Genomic DNA, 12761 nt, shown 5'->3' with positions numbered 1-12761 from the left:
ATAATGCGAAAACAAAGCAACAGCGATACGGCAGAGATGCTTGCACGGCAAGATAACCACGTGACCTGAACGCTCGTTGGGCCACCTAGTGGCGGGTGGCGTAAGCTCGTAACTCAGATCTCGGCTCGCATCACAAAGCAAAAATTCGACCAAGCGACGGCTCGTATCTCGGAAAACTCGTAAGTTGGTGCACTCGTAAGTCAAGGTTTCACTGTATATATATTGTTGCGGAACCCAACGTCGGCCTCTGTTCCCCTTATCGAGGGGGGATTAATCCCCTCGTCTATAACTGACCGACATGGTCCCTGACGCTGCACAGCTACCCCCGAAGAGGCAGGTGCACAACCTCGTTCGTACCGCGGACAGATGTTAATTGCCGAGCGGTTTTAGCAACCGCGGCACGAACTATTAACGGAACTAGACGCGATCCTTAAACGTTGGCCAAAATCGCGCCACATATACTCAATGGGGAAACCTCTAAAGAAACTGAACAAGCATGAAGAAGAAAAAGGCAAAGTAGGGAATAACAGGATTTATTATTACTAGGGCATGCCCGTACTATATATATATCTAAAATTATATCCCCCCCCCCTCTATTTACATGAAATAGTTTGGTCCATTCGCAAAGCCAAAGCGAAAGGCTTGCGAGTACGGTGACAATCCCCCCCCCCTCTATTTACATGAAATGGTTTGGTCCATTCGCAAAGCCAAAGCGAACGGCTTACGAGTACGGTGACAATCCCCCCCCCCTCTATTTACATGAAATGGTTTGGTCCAAAGCGAACGGCTTGCGGAGTTTGGTAAATAAATCGCCATAGCTCGGTAACTACTTCTCCGATTAATATGAAACCTTGAAAAGGCACATCCTCGGGTCCCCAGCAATATACCTGGCAAGTTTCAAGTATATCGGACCCGTGGTTGTCGAGAAACAGCGGTCACAGACACACACACATACAAACATACACACACACATACACACAGAGATTACTGGAATTATAGATAGATTTACACACAATCAAAAAGAACCAAGGAGAAGGAAAGATAACGAAAGTAACTGGAAGAAGAAGAAGAAGAAGAAGAAGACACAGTGCAAATATTAACTTATATTATACAGTCTTACTTAACCCCAGGGACAAGACACACAGAACAAACTCACGTACACGAATGGGGAAATTGCAGATGGATTGGCTGGAGGGATCAGAAGGTTCAGGTGGGACCACAAAGCCTGGAAGGTTGCGCAGGGCGCACAGCAAGCAGGTCCTCTCCGGGCTAGGAGCGAGCAGGGCGGCGGCAGCACACGTATCTCGTCCTTCCTCGACATGCCTCGGGCTCTTTTGTCATCTGCTCCGGTCCTCTCTCAATCGTCTGACGCGTCTCTCTCCCTCCAATCCTCCTTTGGCACCACCTTCTTTGTATCTCTTGCTGTATCTCTCTCTTGCGCGATCGTCGCACCCTTGTCTCATACCTTCAGCGCGGGTGTGACACGCCCTCCTCACTCTTACACCCTTACACCCTTACATGGCAATGCCCCGGGCTTGTCTCCTTATTTGGGCATGGCGCCGAACGGCGCGCCCCTCGTGGCGAGCCACGGGCTTGTTTCCTTATTTGGGCATGGGGCTGAACAGCCCCGCCCCTCGTGGCGCGCCCTGGGCTTGCCTCTTCCCGGCGACCCCGCCCCTCCTGTTCAAATAGAGCATGGAGCACATATTCACTATAGCAGCGAAATGAGAGGGCGCACACCCCACGCTTGTGAAACTGCTTTACCCAGAGATGGAGAGTTTGGCTGGGAAATGTAATTATTGAAGGGGAGCTATTCTTATTTGATTCGGTGCAATGGAGTGTCAACTAATGGAAGACACAGCCTTTAACTAACATAGAATAAGGGAATAACTATTTAGAGGTTCTAAAATTTGCTAGGTGTATGCGGTGAATTATCTAAGGGGACGACCATTGATCTTGGTTCTTAAAGGAGGTATTTACAACAATCATGACACTTACACAGGGTGATATTTTACAACAATTCTCAAATTCACAACACTGCACCCTCATCCTCCTCGGCACGTGCTCGGGCCAATAAAACTTTAGCTTAATGTGGCACGTAGGTGTAATTCCCTCTACATTTAACCTGACCCTGAGTGCGACAATTTTAAAACACAGATAAGTATGTCCCTCTGCTGCATTGCACCCTATCTAACAGTTTCACACCCACATCTAACCGAATTGCGGAATTATTTTCAAAACTAAACATTTACGGTGGGGGAGCATTATTTACATTGACATTATTTGACTATTTACAAAACGCAACCCAGGACCAGTGATTTTTCTTTTGGGGAAACAAAAAAAAGAAATTCCTGTTGGGAGGGAGGAGACAGCACGCATTGCATCGACGCACCAACACCAATACACCAAAGCACCAAAAGCACCATTCGGTGCAACAGTCACCAGTTCATCATAATAACCCACAAGACAACAACTGGTGGTGGTCTTCCTCTTCTCTGCTGGACCGATGTTCTTCCTGACGTTTTCTCTACTTGCGGCCTATTTGGAAATAAAAGGGCACCAACGCGTCCACTTTTTATTTAGGGCCTCAGGGGCCAACTAAGGGTGGTCCACCTGTTTGGCATAGGTGCCACCTTTACCCTGGGCCGCAAGTGACATTACCTGGCCACCATGGCCGGTCCCCAGCAGAGGTGCCAGGCCCCAAAACGTGGGGTCCATAAAGTGGTGCTCGGCCACAGAACGGTGGTCCATAGGTGGTGCATCAATGCAAGCATGCTGGTTGCGGGAGTTTCAGGCTCACAGACACGGCCCCCCGCACGCTCCTCTCAGTGCCCAGAGAGCACAGTCCTCGGGTGGGAGACAGGGGAACAGAAGACAGGTGAGGTAAGGTCACAAGGGTACACATCAGACAAGGCAATGCAGAATGAGGTGCGTCTGGAGACTGCGCGGAGGAAAGCTCGTCCCTACCGTACGCCCCCCACATGTGACCTACACTACCTCCCCTTGCCCCTCCCCGTATTTACAAAAACCTACACATCTACAAATTCATCACTACTGTCTCGTCTTCCCTATATTTCCCCTATACCAAATTCGTCATAACAATCCCTCTAATCCAAATTTGCCATCACCAATTCATCATCAATCCTCATAAGGAGGGAGAGATGGAACAACAAGCACAATGTCACACCCACGTCATGATGCATCTCACAATCCAAACATTTGCACAATAAAAATAATCAAAACATCCATGACATGGTGTGGAGTATCGTCACCTCAGGTGAGTGGATGCGGATGGTGCGAGGAGATTTCAATCCTAACTATCTTCTAAATGACTTTAATACACTCCCGGGGTCTTTCCCTGCCAAACCATTGGCCATCTTACACTCTATGCGGTTTTAAGAACCAAATTCCCATTGACCAAACTGTGGTGCTTCATCAATTTGGGGTCTCACTCCCCCTATTCAACTCCCTGTGCCCTTGCACAATTTCAGGACTGGGTTGTGTGGCTCTCCCAGCAGGTCTACCAACCTGCACACCTCCACCACTGTAGTTGCCTCCGAGCTTACCTGCTCCTTACCCTAACCTATCTAACTGGGGAAGGCCCTCTGGCGCTCTCCCCACTCGGTGCCCTGCTGGCACTGGGCTACCCGGGTCCGTCATCTGGATCCTCGGGCCCCATCCACAACTCTACCGGCTCCCAGAGCCCACCTGCGACCTCACCTGGCCGACATCCTCACAGTGGTGGAGTGCCCATTCAACTACACATACTAACAGGCCACACGCCCAGCCATTTCCACGTCATTAATGCACCCATCCAAATACCATTCTTCCACCACGCACCACAGATGCCAATATCCAACCACAATTTACCTACTCCCTCTACCTAACTCTTAAACTACCCTCCCCAGGTATTCGTGATGGGGTCCATCCTCCCCATCCACTGCCTTCGCACCATCCACTCCACCACAGTTTCCACCATACTCACTCCATACCATCCATTCCATACTCCATGTATTCCATACCATTTATTCCATACAACCATTCTCCATTCACCTGTATTTTCACACCTGTGCCATCACTCTTGGTGCTACCTGCACCCTCCTTCCTCCCAGGACCATTTGGTCAACACACCACTCAATCACTATTACTCGCTCATACACTGCTCCATACACTTTCGATTCTCAAAACCATTGCCTCAGGCACCCAGATTTTCCCACGCTCACACACACATCTCTCCCGAGCATTGCCCCGCAATTCCTCATTTGCTCGATATCAATACTCTCACTCACACGGCATCATCTAATCTACCTGGTGCCCTGCTAAAACTCGCGCTTCCCCGTGGCCCCTTACATTATTGCGCTCCCTCGTCATTATCATCCAACTACCCTCTCTATGCCCCCACTACCTGTCCAATGTCGCGACTTAAACTTACCGTTACCTTTGGTCATCTCTAGATCCCTACCATTTTATCCTAACCCTCCCAGGCTAGTTTTCACTGCCATAAACCCCATAAAACTATTGCTCCTTTGCCCCCCGTTGTGAGGGATGGCAGAGTTGCCATCCCACCACATCGGGTACCTTTCACTATAAATTTTGCCATCCACAAATTCCCTATCCCAAAATTTCGAATCCAAAACACGATCATCATCACAGTCCACTATATCCGAGCCTCGGTGCGTCATGACATCATTAAAACTCGGCTTCGCAAAGCCGAGCAATGAATTTGGGTGGTTTGTTTGCCTGCAGGTTGAATCCGTCCGGCATTCGGTGCAGGGGAGGCGGTTTGGTCGGGCCGAGATTCCACGCACCATCTCGGCGCGGCACCTTCCGGTCCCCGGCCCGATGGCTCGATCCCGCCCGGTCGGAACCCCGCCCCCACCACCAGGGGGCACCGTTCCGCTTCCTCCAACCTGTCCCTGAACCGGACCGGTCGCCTTGCCCGACAAGGCCCGGACTCGACCGTGCAGGGAGGGGCCAAGCCCGAATCGGCAACGGCGCTTCTAAGAGAAGCGATGCAGCATCGATCCGCGCCGGGCCTAGCATCCAACAAAGCGCACCGCGCCCCGAGTGCTCGCCTCGGCTATCCGTCGCCCTAACTGCTAACCCGGTTAACGTCGATGCTTCACTTGCATGCTCACACCACGCGACCCGTTTCACACTCACAAAGCCCGGCGTTCCAACGCCGCCCGTACATTCCACACACTTCGTCCACTCCACCATCGCACTCCCTGTTACACACCACACCTCTCGCACACACTCGTCGTTCGCACACTTCGTTCCACACCTCTCCTCCGTTACGTCCTCCGTAACACTCACCATGGGCGTGCACTCTTGCATCCACCCACTCACGCGCTCCGATGTGCCCTGCCGCACACGCGCCACAACCAACTCAGGTGTGCTCCATCGCACACTCCCGCCGTCCATTCCAAACGTGCATCCTCGCACCCGCTCCTCCACCAGCTCACACTCCGGGTCACTCTCACCCTCGCACGTACACTCCGTCCACTCCGGCGTGCATTCTTGCTCGCACTCGGTTTCACACTCGCGCTTCGTAACACGCTCATTCCCCGATGCACACTTTTTTTCCACAAGCGCACCATTCTTTCGTACACCACGCCCCTCAGACCTCCCACAACGCCCGGGTGCCATATTGACCCCAATCGCGCGACAATTCTCTTCGCGCCAAACATCCTCCTGCAAAATCTCCCCGCACAACATACAGCACGACTCACCTGGGGGATCCTTTTCTCCACGCGCACCTGCAAATCTTTATAAGGATTATTAAGCACAGCATCGTGATGTGAGCACGGACTTTGTACAGTTTCCATTCCTTCCTCCAACTGCTGGGCTACCTCCGTCGTCTTTTCAATTTCAATTATACCCACTACTGCTTTTTCTTTATTCACCACGACGACCGCTGGCTTTATTAAAATTCCCTCTTCTACCTCAGCGGTCGCTGGCTGCCCCATACCCCGGGTCGCGATTTCTACCCCGGTCCAGTTACCCGTGCTTTTCTCCACTTCGCCCAACCAGTGCTCCTCGACCTGCTTTACTTCGTCGTGCACCCGTGTGCCCTGCTCGCCCAACCTGCGGTCTCTGTCCCTCTCCGCTTCCCTTACTTCATATGCGGCTTGCCCCCTCGCCAATCCCTCATTAATCTATTTGGCTTGGCCAATTATGCTTCTCAATTTGTCCCCTAATCTGCTTCCGACTCCCTCCAATTTACTTCCTAAGTTATTGGTGTTGGCCCTTCCTTCTTCCCTCATTGGCATTGCATCCATCTTTTCCACCTCCTTACTCAATCCCCCGAATCTGGTTTTCCCATTATTTCCCATTTGCTCTCCATCGGCCCTCATTTCTGCCCTTGATTTGTCCCCCTTTATTCTATTACAACACCCTTCAATTAGATTTCCCAATTTTTCTCTCTGAGCCCTCCTTTCGTCCCTCATTCTGCTTTCCAATCGCTCACTATTCCTTTCCATCATTCATTCCATTTCCCTGCTGGATTTTTCAGCCATTTTTGCCATATACCCCATCATCTGCGCCGCGATGAGGTACAATTTCACCAGTGCCGCGGGCTCGGCTGCCGCAGCGCCGCCATTTTGTGCCTCTGCAACCACGTGCGCGAGGGCGCCATTTTGCGCACCTGATACCTCCGCAGCCACATCTTCATTTCTCTCCTCCTCCATTACTCCCAAATCCTCCCCGGGGTCCTGGGTCAACTCTAACCCCTCTTCTAATTCCCCCACTGGCATCCGGTCGTCTTGATCATCCATGGCGCGATTTCGAATTTGGATATTAACTAAAATTTTGGCCGCTCGAAATTTTGAGCGCGCTATTCGCGCTTCAGGTCCGAATCCGACATTCCTGACACCAATTGTTACGGAACCCAATGTCGGCCTCTGTTCCCCTTATCGAGGGGGGATTAATCCCCTCATCTATAACTGACCGACGTGGTCCCTGACGCTGCACAGCTACCCCCGAAGAGGCAGGTGCACAACCTCGTTCGTACCGCGGACAGATGTTAATTGCCGAGCGGTTTTAGCAACCGCGGCACGAACTATTAACGGAACTAGACCCGATCCTTAAACGTTGGCCAAAATCGCGCCACATATACTCAATGGGGAAACCTCTAAAGCGACCGAACGAGCATGAAGAAGAAAAAGGCAAAGTAGGGAATAACAGGATTTATTATTATTTACACACAATCAAAAAGTACCAAGGAGAAGGAAAGATAACGAAAGTAACTGGAAGAAGAAGAAGAAGAAGAAGAAGAAGAAGACACAGTGCAAATATTAACTTATATTATACAGTCTTACTTAACCCCAGGGACAAGACACACAGAACAAACTCACGTACACGAATGGGGAAATTGCAGATGGATTGGCTGGAGGGATCAGAAGGTTCAGGTGGGACCACAAAGCCTGGAAGGTTGAGCAGGGCGCACAGCAAGCAGGTCCTCTCCGGGCTAGGAGCGAGCAGGGCGGCGGCAGCACACGTATCTCGTCCTTCCTCGACACGCCTCGGGCTCTTTTGTCATCTGCTCCGGTCCTCTCTCAATCGTCTGACGCATCTCTCTCCCTCCAATCCTCCTTTGGCACCACCTTCTTTGTATCTCTTGCTGTATCTCTCTCTTGCGCGATCGTCGCACCCTTGTCTCATACCTTCAGCTTGGGTGTGACACGCCCTCCTCACTCTTACACCCTTACACCCTTACATGGCAATGCCCCGGGCTTGTCTCCTTATTTGGGCATGGCGCCGAACGGCGCGCCCCTCGTGGCGAGCCACGGGCTTGTTTCCTTATTTGGGCATGGGGCTGAACAGCCCCGCCCCTCATGGCGCGCCCTGGGCTTGACTCTTCCCAGCGACCCCGCCCCTCCTGTTCAAACAGAGCACGGAGCACATATTCACTATAGCAGTGAAATGAGAGGGCGCGCACCCCACGCTTGTGAAACTGCTTTACCCAGAGATGGAGAGTTTGGCTGGGAAATGTAATTATTGAAGGGGAGCTATTCTTATTTGATTCGATGCAATGGAGTGTCAACTAATGGAAGACACAGCCTTTAACTAACATAGAATAAGGGAATAACTATTTAGAGGTTCTAAAATTTGCTAGGTGTATGCGGTGAATTAACTAAGGGGACGACCAGTGATCTTGGTTCTTAAAGGAGGTATTTACAACAATCATGACACTTACACATGGTGATATTTTACAACAATTCTCAAATTCACAACAATATATATATATATATATATATATATATATATATATTGTTACTGATCGCGGTTTAGGATGTTGTTTGCCGAGCGAAGGCTCCGCGACCGAACAGTTGTTCCCCGACTCACCCGATTCACCCAGAACTTTGGCCGTATCGCACCGCAGCTGCCCAATCTGGAAAAGACTAAAACGACGAAATGCAAAGAGGAAAAGGAATAAGACGAGAAGACGGACAGAAGAGTAATTGGATTTATTATACACACAAGCAAAAAGAAAGCAGTCACGTTTATTTACAACACATAAGACGCAGGTGACACAGTGCAAATACTAGCTTATACAGACTTAATTAAATACCCAGGGACAAGACACACAGAACAAACTCACGTACACAAGAAGGGTGGAAAGGCAGGAGGTGGATGGCTGGAGGGAGAGGAAGGTCCAAGGGGGTCCTGCAGCACGATCGGCGCGTTTAGCAGCCGCCGTTCCTTCGCGGCCCTGCTCAAAACCGCCGTCCAGGCCCCAAGCGGCTGTTGGGTGTTGTTGCTGCTGTGGCCGCCGCTTGCTTTTCCAGGACTCGTCTGACTCGTCTGGTCCAAACCCTCAACTCAACAACACTCTTGCACGTCTCCCTGTCCAACCACTCTTTCTCTCTTGGTCCAACCACTCTTTCTCTTTCTTGGTCCAACCACTTTCTCTCTCTTGGTCCACTCACTCCTCACCACCGACCACACCACGCTTCTTGCGCGCGCGCCTTTATAGCGCCTCCGGCGATCAAGCCGCCGGCCTTCAGGACACGCCCACCGGTGTGCTCACCTCGGCCCTGGTTGGTCACGCGACCCTCTGGCTCCGCCCTTGATGACGACGGGCGGCCACGCCCCTCTTCCCCGAACCGAGCACATGTTGAATGGTGGTTTTGGAGGGGATGTAATTGGCAATCGAGGCTTGGCAATGACGAAAGGGGTTGTGAAAGGAAATGGAGATTTTGGGGATGGGAATGAAAGGGGATCTATTCTCTTTCACTGGTGCAATGGAGTACTTCAATTAATGGGAGACACAGCCTTACCCTAAAACACAGAATAAGAGATAACTATCGAACAGGGGTATTCTATTATTGGCTGACGTGTATGCTTGTGGACTAATTATGGGATGCCCTTTCACCTTTACACAGCTCCGGAGGCAGGGGGCGCAGAATAAACAATAATCATCACCAATTTACCACAATACAACACAATCAAAAAAAATACAGGCCTCATATCCACAACAATATATATATATATATATATATATATATATATATATATATATATATATATATATATATATATATATATATATATATATATATATATATATATATATATATATATATTGTTGTGGATATGAGAATTGTTCGTTCAGAATTCGTTCAGAATCATTGGAATCTCCCGCGATGAAGCTAACTCCAAGGGCCTTTCACTCACTCACCGCAGGCAGGTTGGTGGTCTTTCCGTCTTCTACCGACTCCTCTCTGGCCTTGCCCCCCCCAGCCCTCTCTCGGCTCTGTCCCCCAAATATTCTTACAGGTCGCACAAGATCTGCCAGCAACCCTCTTATGGTTAAACTGCCAAAATCAAGACTTTCTGCTCACCTTCACTCCTTCATTCCTCTTTTCTCCCGCCTCTGGAACAAACTCCCTCACTCTCTTCAATCCCACTCCACCCTCCAGGTCTTTAAAACAGCTGTTCACCACCATCTCTTATCCTCCCCCATCCAAAACCTTGATCTTTTATACCCCCGCTAATTTCGGTCCCCTTGTGTTTTATACCTCTTCCCCCCCCCCCCCCCCTCCCCTTCCCACGCCTCCTGCCCCCAAGCCCTCTCCCTCCCACACTTCTCCCTGCTCTCAAATGTTGTGGTTGTGTGCTTCCCCTTCTCTCCCCATCTTGTCTTCCGCTCCCTCTTTTTGTATATTTTGTTTGTCTGGTTGATTTGTTTGTGAAATAAATGTTAGCTCTTTCACGAGCCTCGATTCAGTATACAACAAAAAAAAAAAAAAAAAAAAAAATTGTGTTTTTTTATTGTGTAGTACATTGTAAAATATCACCCTCCTTCCTCCAGTTGTGTATAAAGGTCAAAGTGCGTCCCGTAATTAGGTCATAAACAATCACGTTAGCCAATCATAGATTTCCTCCTTGTTGGTAGTTTATTTCCTTATTCTATGTAGGTTAAGGCTGTGTCTTCCATTAATTGACACTCCATTGCACCGAATTCAAATAGATAGATCCCCTTTCATTCCCATTCCCAAAGCCTCTACTGCCAACTGCATTTGCCACCATTACGGCGTGGTCAGCTCGGGGAAGAAGGGCGTGCCCGCCCATCGTCATCAAGGGTGGAGCCAGAGAGCCCGTGCCAACCAATCAGGGCCGAGGCGAGCTCACCGATGGGCGTGTCCTGGAGGCCGGCGGCTTGATCGCCCGAGGCGTTATATAAGCGCGCGCGGAAGCCTTTGGGAGGGGTTCGGAGTTCGAAGTTCCAAGAAAGAGTTGCGCCAGAGACGGCAAAGGAGTTCTAAGTTCTAAGAGAGTTGCGCTAGAGACGGCAGATGAGTCGAGACGAGTCCTCGGCGAGAGAAGGGAGACGCGTCCTGAGGTGAGCCAGAGAAGCAGTTTTGGCTCCACCAGCAGTTTTGGCTCCACCAGCAGTTTTGGCTCCACCAGCAGTTTGGCTCCACCAGCAGTTTGGCTCCACCAGCAGCTTTGGCTCCACCAGCAGCTTTGGCTCCACCAGCAGCTTTGGCTCCACAAGCAGCATTGACTCCACCAGGCAGCTCCAACCCGTTACCCCGCAGGAACCAGATTGCGGTGGCATCGGTGGCCGTCGAGGTCCAGCCCGACGTCCCGTGCGGGATCAAGACCGAACCATCTGCCCCAGCTGAACCTTCCCATTCCTCCTTCCAGTCATTCCTGCCTTCATTCCCCATTCGTGTGAGTCCGTCTTTGTTTGTTCTGTCCTGGGTTAAGTAAGACTGCATAGGTAAGCTAAGTTTCACTGTGTCCTTCTGGTCCGTCCCTCTTTCTGCTTTATTTTCGTATCCTTCCTTCTCCTTGGTTTCTTTTGGTTGTAAATAGTAATAAATCCTATTCGTATTTCCTACCTCTTGTCTTCTTCTTCTTCACATCCGTCATCTTTGTCTTTTCCAAATTGAATACCTGTGGCACGATTTGGCCAACGTTTCAGGATCGGGTTAGTCTTGTTAACGGTTCGGGCCGCGGCTGCCATCCGCTCGGCAAATTACCATCTTATCCGCGGTCGCGAACGAAGCGGCTCACCGGCCTTTCCGGAGGCCGCGGTGCAGCTTCAGGGACCACGTCGGTCAGTGACAAGCGAGGGGACTAATCCCCCCTCAAAGGGGAACCATAGGCCGACGTTGGGTTCCGTAACAATCTTATTTGATTCGGTGCAATGGAGTGTCAACTAATGGAAGACACAGCCTTTAACTAACATAGAATAAGGGAATAACTATTTAGAGGTTCTAAAATTTGCTAGGTGTATGCGGTGAATTAACTAAGGGGACGACCAGTGATCTTGGTTCTTAAAGGAGGTATTTAGAAAAATCATGACACTTACACAGGGTGATATTTTACAACAATTCTCAAATTCACAACGATATATATATATATATATATATATATATATATATATATATATATATATATATATATAATATATATACAAAGGAATATACAAATATACAAAGGAAAAAACAATTGGTTAAATCTTGGGTGTTGTGACAATCTCTAAAATTTGAGTTGTCCAGGACAAAATATTGAATTATCACAACTAAAACTGGGACTCTGACATTTAGATATGATGTGCCATGAAAGGGTGCAATTTAGCATACCAGTTTGGTTGTACGTTATGGGGACGTCCAAACATCTCTATCTTGCGTGTGCCAGGTGACAGCCGCTCAATGATGCCATAAATCTCATCCGGTTTATGGCTGGTAGATCGGACCTGAACCCCAAAACATACCCCAACAGAATGTTGAAAATCTACCAAAAACCGAGGGGTTTTCAGCTATCCCGAAAATGAAGTTCTACATGAGGGGCTTTCAAAAGGTTCGACATGTCAGATACTCACTACAATCCAAGACACATCAATGCTATATTTTACTTTTTACGACATAATCTCTTCTCTCTAAATTATAAAAGAAAGTTTTTGTTTGTTTGTCTGCGCAAGCTAATCTCCTGAACGGTGAAAGATAGGAGGAAACCTCTAATACAAAAAATGTCGGGACGGGCCCCGGGAAGGTTTTAGGCTAGCGTATATATATACATGTCGAGTTTTAGCCCGATCCCTCAATGGTGAGGAATCACTTTATAAATTTTCGGATCCGTATTCAGATCTTCACCAAAATCTAATCAATTCATCCCTGTCACACAGTCAGCAAATTTCGTCCGAATCCGTTCACAACTTTTTGAGATGTCCTATTAACAGACAGACAAACAGACAGACAGACAGACAGATATAGACAGTGGTGAAAACATGATCTTGGCCCACGTTT

At 49.3% G+C, this 12761-nt stretch overlaps 1 protein-coding gene across 2 annotated transcripts in view; it reads right to left on the bottom strand.

Annotated features, from left to right (window-relative positions):
- The window catches only part of METTL3 (methyltransferase 3, N6-adenosine-methyltransferase complex catalytic subunit), a 54178-nt gene that overhangs the window by 17210 nt on the left and 24207 nt on the right, over nt 1–12761 (bottom strand). For both annotated transcript variants that reach the window (XM_068131244.2, XM_078787009.1), the window contains exon 11: nt 12099–12211. In XM_068131244.2, the coding sequence (XP_067987345.2) occupies nt 12099–12211 (113 nt within the window). The remainder of the gene's footprint in view (nt 1–12098; nt 12212–12761) is intronic.

This window comes from Myxine glutinosa, chromosome 11 (assembly GCF_964187855.1).
Source record: "Myxine glutinosa chromosome 11, kmMyxGlut1.1, whole genome shotgun sequence".
NCBI lineage: Eukaryota > Metazoa > Chordata > Myxini > Myxiniformes > Myxinidae > Myxine > Myxine glutinosa.
The sequence above is the reverse complement of the archived record's forward strand: the minus strand, read 5'-3'. Positions and strand labels throughout refer to the sequence as shown.